General features: G+C 39.3%; 1 protein-coding gene across 4 annotated transcripts; it reads left to right on the top strand.

Moving 5' to 3' along the window:
- The first annotated feature begins 2,249 nt into the window (after positions 1-2,249).
- Positions 2,250-13,401, top strand: rfc1 (replication factor C (activator 1) 1). Of its 4 annotated transcripts, none has more exons than XM_030138058.1 (23): positions 2,250-2,364; positions 2,754-2,906; positions 2,997-3,066; positions 4,023-4,139; positions 4,309-4,604; positions 4,730-4,804; positions 5,407-5,484; positions 5,565-5,930; positions 6,043-6,156; positions 6,268-6,447; positions 6,954-7,058; positions 7,421-7,844; positions 8,485-8,594; positions 8,736-8,850; positions 9,028-9,116; positions 9,259-9,396; positions 9,492-9,587; positions 9,704-9,957; positions 10,429-10,546; positions 11,150-11,295; positions 11,380-11,593; positions 12,570-12,749; positions 12,836-13,401. In XM_030138058.1, the coding sequence occupies exons 1-23, from the start codon at positions 2,362-2,364 to the stop codon at positions 12,929-12,931; spliced, it is 3,537 nt and encodes a 1,178-aa protein (XP_029993918.1). In that variant the 5' UTR covers positions 2,250-2,361; the 3' UTR covers positions 12,932-13,401. The 4 variants fall into 4 exon arrangements, with proteins under 4 accessions (XP_029993918.1, XP_029993926.1, XP_029993910.1 ...); XM_030138066.1 differs by having other exon boundaries at positions 8,482-8,594; positions 10,432-10,546; XM_030138050.1 differs by having other exon boundaries at positions 8,482-8,594.
- The last annotated feature ends 306 nt before the right edge of the window (positions 13,402-13,707 follow it).

The raw sequence follows: 13,707 nt of genomic DNA, 5'->3' as shown, positions 1-13,707 counted from the left end.
CATTGAGGTCTTTTCTAGATTGTTCTTTTTTAGGAGCGGCAGCTGTTTTCAGGGTCTGTGGGAAGACTCCTGAGCTTAGTGACACGTTTACAATCTGTAACAGATCAGATGCCATGACGTGTGAAACTTTTTTGAAAAAATCTGTGGGTAAAACATCCAGACAGCAGCAGGAAGAGCTCAGTTGGTGTAGAATGTCCTCCAGATTGTTGTCATTGACTGGATTAAACTGCGTCAGGGTGTTTAAATGGTTTTTTGACAGACACAGCACAGAGGTGGGCGGTGAGTCTTTGGAGCCTGTGTTGGTGGTGGTGGTGGTGGTTGATGTGGAGTGCTTATAGGAGAGAAAATAGGAGAGGGACGGGGGGTTACATCTTAGTCCAGCATTGACCAGCTCCGTCATCTGGTCAGTGAACTCCAAGTGGGATGAGGAGGGAGAGAGGGAGGGTAAGGAGGAGAGAGACCTGGTGGGGGTTTCAGGGGGCGAGGCAGGTGGACCATCAAAGGTGCTGTGGTTGTTGAGGGAGATGGAGGCCTGTGGAGACCCCTCCACTTCTTGACTCTGACGCCTCTTTGGCTCAGAGCACTCCTTGGGTGGGGGTGAATGTTGCTCTTCCTCTGGGTTTTTAATCAGTTGTGTTTTGTCTTTCCCTCTGGATGGTGCCTGTTGTTTAAGGTCCTTGGCAGAGGCAACTGATGGGTGATACAGGAAGTAAAATAGATTAGATGCCAACAATTTTACTCCTGGCTTGTTCAGGAAAAGTCCATTCCCTATGAAAAGGTGTCTTCACTCCCAAAAGATGTGGAAATGTTCAATAAAATTCACTGGATAGGCAGTACAAGCAGTAGAAAGCTGCTTATTTAGAGCCCACAGCCTACTGAATTTCTCCACTACATATCTGACCAGTGGTATAGGTCCGCTGATAAACACACCTGCTTTCACAGAGTTCACTGTATTCAACAACTCGGTGAAGTCCTGCTTTAACACTTCAGACTTTAGCAACATCATTCCACCCTACGTGTATTATGATGTTCCTCACAGTTTGGTGTTCAGCCATGATACTCAGAATCCTTTCCGTCATGTTGGAGACATGACGGAATATATATATATATATATATATATATATATATATATATATATATATATATATATATATATATATATATATATATATATATAATAATCTTTTTATTTGGACACATTTTCAGTATACATATCCTCTCAGCACAGGTATAAGCATGTCCAGTTTTCCAAAAACCAACTAACAACAAACAAAAACTTAACACAAAAAACAAAAAAAAAAAAAGGGGAGGGGGGGCAGATTACCCCCCCACACACACACAAAAACACACACACATTTGTCCATATTCACTTAAGTACAAGTATTATAGCTGTTCTATTCTGGTATTTTTCTATAGATGTTTTATCAAATTAAGAGAGGACAGGCTTCCATGCAATGTAACATTTCTCAGATGATCCTCTAAGAGAAAATGTGATCTTTTCAAGTTTCAGGCCATTACATCCGTTATCCAGGCATGTTCTGCCGGAAGTTTAGGTGACTTCACTGCAAAAATCAAAATCTTACCAAGTGTATTTTTCTCATTTCTGGGCAAAATATCTCATCACACTAAAAATAAGACATAATCACCTAAAGAGTAACTTTTCAGTGAAACATAAGAACTTATTTATAGACAAAAGATCTTGAAAATCTTTTTTCAAGAAATCTTACCAAGATAATTTTCACTTGTTCCATTGGCAGATTTTTCTTTTTTCTTTTTTTTTTTTTTTGCTTAATTCAATTGTCATCAATCATACATACATCTTTTGAGCAGTTCATCTTTTTGTTTTCAAGAATTTGTTTATTATTCATCGATAGAACATACAAAAATAGAATATAGCAAGAATATACAAAACATTAGACATTCCAAGCCACTATAACCATAAACTAATAATAAGAGGACAAAAAAAAAACACAAGAATGAATAAAATTAAACATATATAGACAAAATATAAATAAATGATTAATAAATTAAAGACAATAAAATTGAAGATACAACAATAAGTAAAGGTATAGTTAGAAAAGGAACGAAAAATAACATTACAGTATGGAGTGGGAAACCAATTTACTCAAGGTAACTGTAGTAAAACTGAAGCGCTGATCAAATTTTTTTTTAAATTAAATTTAATGTTCATCTTTTTGTTTTGGCTGGAAAAAGGCACGTTGGGTGACGCACTCGACGCCCGGTTGTGCGTCATCGTCAGGCGACGGTAGAGTTCTGCTTCGCGCCAAGCAGTGTGGGTTTTTTTTTTATTTCCCTAACAACTAACCTGACTACAAACTGCGAGAAATAGTCCTGTCAATAATGGTATGTTTACTGTTGGTTCAGACGGGCGGGAAACTATAAAAGATAATTAAATACAGCGTAAAAATGTGATTTTGTGGGAACATCCATGGAATTTAAGTCTGCAGTGTTAGCCACAGCTAAGAGGATAAACGTCTTAAAACCTGTTGAAAAAGTTAGTCAAACCAGCTGAAAGCAGCACAGCGGGATCTGTTTCTACGTCGTGTAGAAATTGATATTTACTTGAGATTTGTATGAAAATATTAATACATATTTTTTTCTGTCTCCACTGCAAAATCCCTGGATGCAAAGGCTCTAAAGTGCATTCATGTCTCATTTCTGTGCAGTTATGTCTTTTTTTTCTGTAAGATTTTTCTCTTAACTGATTCCAACTGTTTACTGTGCGCACATAGGACATCAGGCGGTTTTTTGCACCGACATCAGCTAAGCCTGCGGTGCAGAAACCAGCCCCAAATGGAAACGTCAAAACAGAGGAGAAGAAGAAGAGGAATCCTCCGTCTTCTTCTGACGAGGAGGTGAAAAAGAAAAAGAAAGAGACCACCAAGGTAAGAATATAATAGTCTACCATCCCTTCTTAAAATATTAAATCAGCAGTCATCATATTAATTAGGGTTTATTGTTTTCACATGTTTCAGGTCTCCAAATCAGAGGAGAAACGCAAAGATACTGAGAAAAAACGGAAGAAACATGCCGTCATAGATTCAGGTTTGAGTGTATATCATTACACCAACTGTGCAATGAATGAACAGGATTTTCATTTATCAGTAATGCATTGTTAAAGCATTTGTGTGCATACATAAAAACACACATGACACACCTATTTTTCAATGACTCTCCAGCCTGAGATTGCACCAAATTACAGTTTTACTTTATTTTCTTTTGGTGTACAATTAACTTTTTTTTTAAAGATAAAGTTATCACTTTCATTTTTTTTATTTAAAAAGGGATCGTGTAATAAAAGTATTAACAGGGTTGCCGTGGGGTCTTAAAAAGTCTTAAAAGTCTTGAATTTATACATTTGCATTTAATACTGTAATAAAGTTTTTAAAAGGTAGTAAATTTGGTATAGTAGGTCTTAAGTTCTGTTGCCATAAACTTGTTCACTGTGTTGTGTTTAAGTGTGTCTGGGAAATGTCCAAGCTGCAAAGTAATGTTAGTCAGTCCCACCCGTTCCAACCCGACAATTTATATTGAAATTAGGAACCAATTATCACTAACTTTTTAGGCCCTGGGGAGAAATGATTCAAAAGAAGATTCAGTTCTGTGTACAGTTTGTATGTAATATTAAATCTCTGCTGATGTAAAAAAAAAAAGACTTTTTCCTAAATTCTTGGAGTCACGAATTTTTGCCAGTATGGCCTTGAAATGGGCATTAAATTTGATACTTAGCAGTCTTAAAAAGGTCTTAAAAAGTCTTACATTTAACTTGTAGAAACCTGTAGGAACCCTGTATTAAGTAGTAAGTAAAATACACAGTAAACAAAGGAGAGATATACATTTCAGTTTTAAACCCCTGTTTGAAATAGAAACACTTTAAGTGATTAATCCATTGTTGTAAGTGCGACTACCAGTTGACTGAATGCGATTGACAGCTCTACACTTTGCTTTATGTGCTCCCTGTGTTTTGTCTTCTTCCTATATCACATTTCGTCTGTCTTAAGATTCAGAGGATGAGAAGCCAGTGATTAAGTCAAAGAAATCTCCTAAGGAGAAACCAATGCCGAGCAAAGCAGATCCACCTCCTAAAAAAGATCCTGTGCAGTACGTCTCTGAAACAGGTAATGGATTGATAAAATATCACCTGATCTTTTCCTTGTTGTCACAGTAAATCAGCTGTGTACACTTTTTAAATACACCCATTTACAAGATTCTCTTTCCTCACACAATTACTGTTTGTTTGCTTAGACTCTTTACTGAGATGATGCTTTTGTTTCCTTTTGCTTGTAGATTCAGACAGTGACAACTTTCAGTCTTTGAAGAAAGTTTCCAAACCCAAGCAGAATGGCACTTCCAAACCGGCTAAGACAGATACAGAGAGTTCTCATTCAGGAACCAAACAGGGCGTCAAGTCTCCAGTGAAGCCCTCCACACAGGGGAAGTCTGGCCTGACGTCCCCTGTCACCCCAAAATTAGCCCTCCCTCCTCAGCCCAAAAAAACCCCCACCTCAGTGTTTGACTACTTTGGCAGTGGGGCTGTTCAGCGCTCAGATAAAAAACTGGTAGCCAGCACCAAACGGAAAGCTGTGAGTGTAGAGGAATGACTTCACTCTACATTCTTATTTGTATTATATGTTAGTTCAAAGCAGCTGTCCACACTTTTCCTGCTTTATCTTTTACATCACAGTCTAAAAAAAACATCTATTTTCAGCCAATGCAGGACCCAGATGATCTGATGAATGATGAGCAAATCGCCAAACAGCTGCAGATGGAGGAGGACATGGAGGTAGGCTGTAAAACTTTATAGCTACTTGTTTTCTTAACGTACCTGTGGAAAAATGCAGGCTAGTGAAACCATAAATCACCAGAAGTGAGTCCTGAATTTAATCAAAATAAGGATGCAGTGACCTTTCTTTTGGATTACACTTAAAACTCAGGAATTAGTTTCTGAGGCACTTTAGAACATGTAATTATTACACCTCAGGAGCCTTGAATTTTAATTTGTGAGGCGTTACCTTTTTTATCTACTTCCACTGATTCATCATTAAATTTCTTGTTAGTATGAGTCAAGCTCCTTTGTATGAAATCCACATTAAACATTATGTTATAAAACCGTTGAAAATACTACACTCTTTTTAATTGCACTTACCTGTTGGAAAGATATAGATGTGCTAATTCAGTCAAATTATCACATTCCTCCATAAAACCTACCTCTGCATGGGACCATGTACTGTATGCAACCGTTATTTTTATCTATAACTACAAAATAAAAGATGTTTTTTTTGGTACATTTAATTGCCACGTTGACAGCCTGTAGAAGTACCATATGGGACAGAATCTGATGTTGTGGTTTTTCATGCTTTGACCTCCTCCACTGCGATCACACAGTTGGAAAAGCAGGTCCATGAGGATGAGGAGTTTGCCAGGACGCTGGCTCTGCTGGATCAGGAACCACTGGCTAAAAAGGTAAAAAAAAAAAAAACACAACAGGACACATGTGCATTTGATGCCAGTGTGTTCAATATATTTCTGTTTGACCTCACCAGGCTCGAAAAGGCTCTGACGAGAAACAAAGCCATGGCACGTCTTCCAAAAAGAGTGTCACAGACTCTGTTACTGGCAGCACGAGCAGCCCGTTGAAGATGGACCGAAGAGGTAGCATGTCTGAGGATGTGATTAGTCCATCTCCTAAGAAGAGCCCGGCTCCCATTAAAGCCAGTTCCAAGCTCGCCATGATGAAGAAAAAGGATGAAGAGAAGGAAGGATCCAAGAGCAAAATGAATATTTCACCTACAAAAATGAAATTTTCTCCCAAAAAGGAGCCCATCAGTTCATCCATTTCAGAAAAGAAGTTCACACCCAAAGCTGGAACCACACCCACTGCACTTAAAGCATCTCCTAAGAAACCAGAGGTGAGTCAGGTCTTGTGTTGAAGATAATCTATTAATAAATAACTAAAAGTTTGTCAAAAACTCAGGATAGAGTATAACTACTGGGCTCTTATTTCTATCCAAATCTGATTAGGGCACAAGCACAAGTCCAGATGACACAGAGAAGAGAAAGGCCAACACCTCGGCTTACAGGAACTACCTCAACAGAGATGGTCCACGGGCTCTGGGCTCTAAGGAAATCCCACAGGTAACACGAAAATTTCAGCAGTTGTGATTGGAGTCATTCCTCAGTACATTGACTGCACTGGCTTTGGCCTGTTGGTGCTCACCATTCATATGCTGTGATAACTTTTTCCAGGGTGCAGAGAACTGTTTGGAGGGTTTTGTGTTTGTCATAACGGGGGTCCTGGAGTCAATGGAGAGGGATGACGCCAAATCCCTCATTGAGCGATATGGAGGCAAGGTGACTGGTAACGTCAGCAAAAAGACCACATACCTGGTCCAGGGCAGAGACAGCGGAGTGTCAAAACTGGAGAAGGTGAGAAGTCTGGCATCATCTACCGACCAACAAATTCTGTTCAGAAGCTGAGCAGGTTTAGATGTTGTTTTCTGAACCATTTTTTTGTATCTGCTGTAGAGATGGGTTGCTTTTCACTTTGGCTGACTCACTGGCACCAACAGGACATTTACAAACTACAAATATTGGCAGAAGTTGATGCTTATTGTAGCCAATGGTTAATATTGATCCTCTGAGTTGAAAATGGTGACTTGGAAAAAATAATAGCTCGAAAGTCTCCAGTTGGTTTGTTATTCAGTGATATGCATTTGTTTATGACTTTGTCTTAGTTGTTCAGTTGATGGTAACATGCATAATGTCAGACATGCATAAAGTGTTGTCATTGTCAAAATATGGGGGCATGATTAATTGGCTGATTAATCAACTACTGACTTTTTCCTGCTCCAAACTGTTGTTGTCATTATTAACCTTCAAAAAGCCACTATGATTGTGTAGTTGTGTTTATAATGTTGTGTTAACATACTCAGGCTGAGAGTCTCGGTACCAAGATACTGGATGAAGATGGTTTGCTGGAGCTTATCAGAACAAAACCAGGAAAGAAGTCCAAGTACGAGATTGCAGCAGAGGCTGAGGTCAGAAATCAGGCAGTATTCTGCCACTCTCCTTTATCACACTGGCGTCAATAAGTAGAAAGAATATGTTTGGGTTTGTTTGTTGTTGTTTTTTTATCCTAAAATGACGATCTCGGAGACTAGAGCTCCAACTCACTGATTTGTTGATTTGTTAGTGAGTTAGTATTCTTTGCAGCCCTTCTCCTATCTCCAGTCTGTATCTAAATTGACCAATCTGGAGAGTTATTTAGTTAGTATTTATTTACTTGAGTATTTATTTTGGATAAACTTGGGTTCTTTGTCCTATGGAGTATTTGCAAAGCACAAACACACACTTAACATACTTGTTCTCTTGTGATGATTTTGCGTTTTTATTTTTTTAGAGCAAAGCTTCAAAGACTAAAACTCCCCCGAGCCAGTCAAAGTTCACTCCCAAATCCCAGAAGATCTCTCCCTCCAAGGGTAACTCAAGGTCCCCCCAGACCCCGAGTCCATCTAAGACCGGCCTGGCTCAAGGCCACAAGAGACCACGAGAGGCCGCTACCCCCCCTGGGAGAAGCTCAGGTCACACAGCCAGGAGGGAGCTGGGTCTCTCCTCATCCTCCGCCTCTTCATCTTCAGCTCCAGTACTATCATCCCCCTCACAGACGGGGGAGGGAGCCAGTCTGTTGTGGGTCGACAAGTACCGCCCACGCTCGCTGAAGACTGTGATTGGCCAACAGGGCGACCAGAGCTGTGCCAATAAGCTCCTGCGTTGGCTGCAGAACTGGCACAAACACCACAGTGGCGGCGCATCAAAGCCAGCAGGTAGTTTCTGTGTCAGTCTAAATCAGAGTAACAATACCAATACACGATGTGTGGGTGAAAAAGCTGATATTTATTGTGACATAACTGTATAGTAGTAGTAGTAGTAGTAGTGTTATTATTGTTGTTTTGAATGTTCTGTTTCTGTTTTTTTTTTTTTTTTTTAAACTCTCCACCATCTTTTTCTTGAAGTAAACACACAAATAACTGGCTTTTACATAATTTTCTTTCATTTAGCTGAGTAAGAGCTTGGATTGTTCCCATTTTCTTTATTTTGGTTCAGAATTAAATCAAAATAAATAAAATGTAAATAAGCAAGAAAGCAGATACTACAGCTCTGTTTGTGTCTTATTTAATTTTGATATTTTTGCATCTTTTATAACATTTTTGTTTGTTGCATCTTGTACATTGTTATTTCAGTTAATCTTTCAAAATTGATTGTGCCTAGTTTCTTCAGATTTCTTTTAGGAGATTAGATGAGAAATAATGAAGTGATAGTTTTTGTGATAATTATTGATATCAAATGAGAAGAATTTTTTTGTTTTTTTTTTTTGGATCGTCAGCCCTACCATAAACCTTTTAGTAAGAGTGAATTTAATGTTTCAACTGTGACCATATGCTTTTTTTCTGTTTTGTGCAGTACCAAAGTTTAGTAAGTTTGGAGGAAAAGACGACGGATCAGGGTTCAAAGCTGCTCTGCTTTCTGGACCTCCGGGGGTGGGGAAGACAACCACTGCTGCCCTGGTCTGTGAGGTCAGTCTGGGAACGCACACACACACACATACATATTTTAGGTGCACTTCATATCTGTTTTTCCTTAAGCGTGGCTTCACTTTGTGGTAATTATGTCTTTAAGTGTAACATTTTGCACTTTGTTTTTGTGTGTGCCGGTAGGAGTTAGGCTACAGCTACGTAGAAATGAATGCCAGCTGTACCCGCAGCAAAAACAGCCTGAAGGAAGTCGTTGCAGAGTCGCTCAACAACACAAGCATTGAAAACTTCTACAAAGGTGACCCCTTTTGAAAAGTGTAATACTGAAATTTTTTTTCTTTTTTTTTTTTTTCACGTCAACGGCACTCAGCCTGAATGTGACATTTACCCCTTAGTAATGTGTAATCCTTGTTGTCAGGTTAAATTAGTGTCTTAGTGTAAATTAGAGTTACATGGTCTGATGTTTGTTTTGTAGGCACATCTCAGACAGTGAGCAATAAACATGTCCTCATCATGGATGAAGTAGATGGCATGGCTGGCAATGAGGACCGCGGAGGAATTCAAGTAAATATCATTTTGTGTTTCATGAGTAGGATTTTTACGAATTATAGTGTATGTTTCTATATGGATTTAGATTTTTAAAAAATATTTATTCTTGTTTTTGTTTTTTTTCCCACACTGACCTCCACCATTTTGCTTCCTGTAGGAGATGATTGGCCTGATCAGAAATTCAAAGATTCCCATCATTTGCATGTGTAATGATCGTAACCATCCAAAGATTAGGTCCCTGGCCAACTACTGCTTCGATCTGCGTTTCCAGAGGCCTCGAGTGGAGCAGATCAAGGTGCAAACACCAGTATTTTGTGAAATGCTGATTCCAGATGATGTTCTGTGTGTTACCTTCTTTCTCACTTTTGCCATTTTCTTTACTTTCTACAGGGAGCAATGATGTCTATCGCTTTCAAGGAAGGGATAAAAATTCCTCCTCCAGCTCTAAATGAAATTATTTTGGCGTCCAATCAGGATGTCCGACAGGTAAAGCATCATGAATAAAATAACAATGACATCAAGATGAGACATGTCTTCCTTCCAGCCTCAGTTGTGGCCTCTGTCTGCCTCATCACTGTTCTGTTTTTTTTTTTCCTCTTCAGGTGATCCACAACCTTAGCATGTGGTCGGCGAAGGACAAAGTAATGACATACGACCAGTGTAAATCTGATGCAGCCAGCGCCCGCAAGGACATGAAACTGGGTCCGTTTGACGTTTGCAGAAAGGTGTTTGTGTCTGGGGAGGAGACGGCCCACATGAGCCTCATCGACAAGTCTGACCTCTTCTTCCATGACTACTCATTAGCACCTTTGTTTGTCCAAGAGAATTACCTGCATGTTCGCCCTGCGGCTGCTGGGTGAGTGTTTCTACCCGTTTTTATGTCTCTGACCGTTTTTGTGGCTTTACATTAGGCAAGGCAAGTTTATTTATATAGCACATTTCAGCAACAAGGCAATTCAATTTGCTTCACACAGGACATTGAAATACGACAGGGAAAAAGAAACACATTTAAAACATTATAAAAGAAACATGTAAAAGGTGATTAAAAACAGCAAGAAAACAACACATAAAATCCAAAAATATAAAAACACACACATATTAAAGTAAGAGTTGCAGTGCAGAGTTTTGAAAGAGAATCTAAAATGTAAAAAGTCAAAGGCAGCAGTGAACAGGTGAGTCTTTAACCTTGACTTAAAAGAACTCAGACTCTCAGCAGACCTGATACTTTCTGGTACATTATGTCCATTATCACAAATATAAAACAGGTTTTTAAAGACACTGAGTTTCTTTCATTGATTCTGTTCTCTCTCGTTTGTCATCCTGTCAGTAGTGATCTGAAGTCTCACCTGGTGTTACTCAGCAAGACGGCTGACTCCATCAGTGATGGAGACCTGGTGGACAGACGGATCCGCTCTGGGCAGAACTGGTCTCTGCTGCCCACTCAGGTAACACGTGGACCTCAAGTTGGATTTCCTAAAACTAAGATGTACAGTCGTGGAAAAAGTCTGTGGACATCCTTAAAGTTTTACACTATATCAAATATTACCTTGAAATATTTGCAGAATTTTTTGCGTGTGTTTCAAAAGGTGTGGCTGCGTGAGACGGACATAAACAAATGCAAATTATAATTTTTTGTTTATTGTTAACAAGAAAAAAAGAACAAAAATTTGACAGTTTCAACATGTCATGTCCTGGATGTGTTTCATTAAATGCTGAAACATCCAGTTTAGACCTTGACAGAATAAAGCATGAGCAGAAGGGAACATGTGGGTTTGGAGGACGGAACAATACTTGGCAGAAACCAGTGACTTAAGAGTGAATCTGAATGCAAAATATCACAAATGCATGGGGTGAACGAAAACTTTGTTTCTCTCTCTCTCTCTCTCTCTGTTTTGGTGGTGTAGGATTACTTTTTTGTCTTTTTTTTTTATTACTTTAAAAATTGTGCAAGAAAATGCTCAAATTAGGAATTTTGGGTTTAAATGAATGAGAGGCTGCTTTTAGAAACTGCTTCAGCTCTTGATGTGTTTCATTTAAATTTTTTCTAGGCCATCTATGCCAGTGTTTTGCCGGGTGAACTCATGAGAGGCTACATGAGTCAGTTCCCATCCTTCCCCAGCTGGCTCGGCAAGAACTCTTCCACCAATAAACATTCCCGCATTGTCCAGGAGCTCGCATCACACATGAGCTTAAAGTGAGTAAGACCTGCTTGACTCTGAGTGGTTTTTAAAATGCTCAGTTCAAATCTCCTCATCTCTAACGTCTTGGGTTCCTGCAGGACGTTGAGCAGCAGACAGGCGGTGAACCTGGACTACCTGCACTACCTGCGGCAGGCGCTGCTCAGCCCGCTTCAGAAGCACGGAGCAGAGGGCGCTGGAGAGGCTGTTCAGCTGCTGGACGACTACCAGCTCATCAGGGAGGACGTGGACAGCATCATGGAGATCAGTGTCTGGGGCGGGCAGCCTGACCCCTACTCCAAACTGGACTCCAAGGTCAGAACGGGTCCAGTGTAGTTTATTTCTAATCATCATTCATAGCATCTGTCACTGTGACCTGTTTACCCACTCACATGGTTAAATATTCACCTAGGAACACATTACACACACTAACAAGCATCAGTGCTTTTCTGATATTTATCACTGTGTCATTTAACTACTGACAGAAGCATCGAAAAAAAAAAAGACTGTAGGTAGACTGATCCATGGACTGACACCGCAGGTACATGTCATAAAATAAAATTAGTGAGATGTTCAGGGAGCTGAGTGCTACTGCAAGGATGAATACTAATGTACTGTGGTTTACACTCCAGATTTATCCTATTTTCTCTTCCAAGTAGTCAGATTCACTTTTAAGTAAGATTTATGGGGATCAAAGGGAAGAAATTGCATTAGTACTATAACATAGTTATAAGTATTATAGCCAGAGTTGCTATGATAAAATACTTACAACTATATCATAACTCAAAAATTTCCCCTCGGATTAATAAAGTATTCTGATTCTATGTTGTCATTAATGTATTATCAGATGAAAATGACAATGGTGTTTTTATTACTTTAAAATCAGCCTTTTATATCTACACGGGGCTAAAATTGCCTTTAATACACTTTGACAGGTATTAAAAATTGATGGATTATGAAATTAATAGTAATGTTAAAATTTTATTAGTGATTGTTGCTTTCCTTTTAATACGGTCAAGTTCAGTGAACAAAATACATATTAAAATGCAGTCACAAAGGTCACAAAACTCTCCCATTAACTAACTTGTTGAAACCTAACAAACCATCTTATTGCAGTAAAACATTTGAGTTGTGCTGCTGTAGGCTGTGTGATGTTTCTGTGCAGATCAATGTCCAATTCTGTGTCATAAACTAAATGTGTCACCACCAGTCATCTGTTTCTACTGCGTCCATGGTTTAGTTTTTTTTTTTTTTTCTCTTTACTGATCCTCTTTAATTTGCGTCCTCTCAGGTTAAGGCAGCGTTCACTCGGGCTTACAACAAAGAGGTTCATCTGACGCCGTATTCTCTACAAGCTGTGAAGAAGGGTCGCCGTGGTGGCGGAGTGGAAGCGGAGCTGGGAGGGGAGGGTGGAGACAATGAAGTTTACGAGTCAGAGGACGAGGGCGTCAAAGCTGATGCCATGATCAAAGTAAGAGGACTTGACCATTACACAAATACTTAAGTCTGCAGTTTTCTTTCTGTTTGTGTCTGATTGGTGTCCTGTTCCACCTGCAGCAGAAGAAAGCAAAACCATCGAAAGAGCCCAAGAAGGAAAAGACAGAAGCCTCCGGGAAAGGCAAAGGCAAGGGGAAAGGCAAAACTAAGAAATGACAGATGACCAGTGGAGGAAAACAAACTCTCCTGCCTCTTTCTCCACAGACTCAAACATTGTTGTCAGCACTTAGTGACCCTTTAAAGAGCATCACAAAGTAGTTACACTGGTCTGAAACTGCAACACAAGTAACACTTCTGTCCTTTATCCATACTTTACTCTGGAACGTTATTATCTGAGAGCTGTATGTGCTTTTTACTTCAGCTAACATTTACATCTGACCATCTCTGTACTGAGCTGCTTATTCCACCAACTATCATGTCTTTAGTAATGTGTCAGAAGGTTTTTCTTCTGCTCTTTATAGTTTGTGGTATCGAGGCTGTAAATAATGTGACGGCATATATGACTGTTACTTTTGCTATGACTTCAATACAGTTGTAGTTTTGATTTGCTCTTTAAGTTAGTGCTGATGACCATTTGTAAATTGCAATTTTGTTAAAAAAAAAAAAGCCAAGATTAATAGAGAACTGACACTCATGAGTTTCTGTGATATTTTTCCATAGAAAAGCAACCATTTGCCAGATATTTAGACAGAAACTGAAAATGCATCATCTTCCAAAATGAACACAGCCATGTTTACCTCTGCCAAGGAGGTTATGTTTTTGCCAGGGTTTGTTTGTTTGTCTGTCCGTTAGTGTGCAACATAACTCAAAAAGTTATGGACAGATTTGGATGAAATTTTCAGGGTTTGTTGGAAATGGGATAAGGAAGAAATGATTAAATTTTGGTGGTGATCGGGGGTGGGGGGGCCACTGATCAGCCTTGGCGGAGGTCT

This window comes from Sphaeramia orbicularis, chromosome 1 (genome assembly GCF_902148855.1).
Source record: "Sphaeramia orbicularis chromosome 1, fSphaOr1.1, whole genome shotgun sequence".
Taxonomy (NCBI): domain Eukaryota; kingdom Metazoa; phylum Chordata; class Actinopteri; order Kurtiformes; family Apogonidae; genus Sphaeramia; species Sphaeramia orbicularis.
This window is presented reverse-complemented; position numbering and strand designations above follow the sequence as displayed.

What these genes read in the sequence shown, in the direction of transcription:
- rfc1 (XM_030138050.1), top strand. An exon ending in AGGACCGCGGAGGAATTCAA is followed by an intron (nt 9,117 to 9,258) that starts GTAAATATCATT and finishes TGCTTCCTGTAG; the next exon opens with GAGATGATTGGCCTGATCAG. An exon ending in GCATCACACATGAGCTTAAA is followed by an intron (nt 11,296 to 11,379) that starts GTGAGTAAGACC and finishes GGGTTCCTGCAG; the next exon opens with GACGTTGAGCAGCAGACAGG.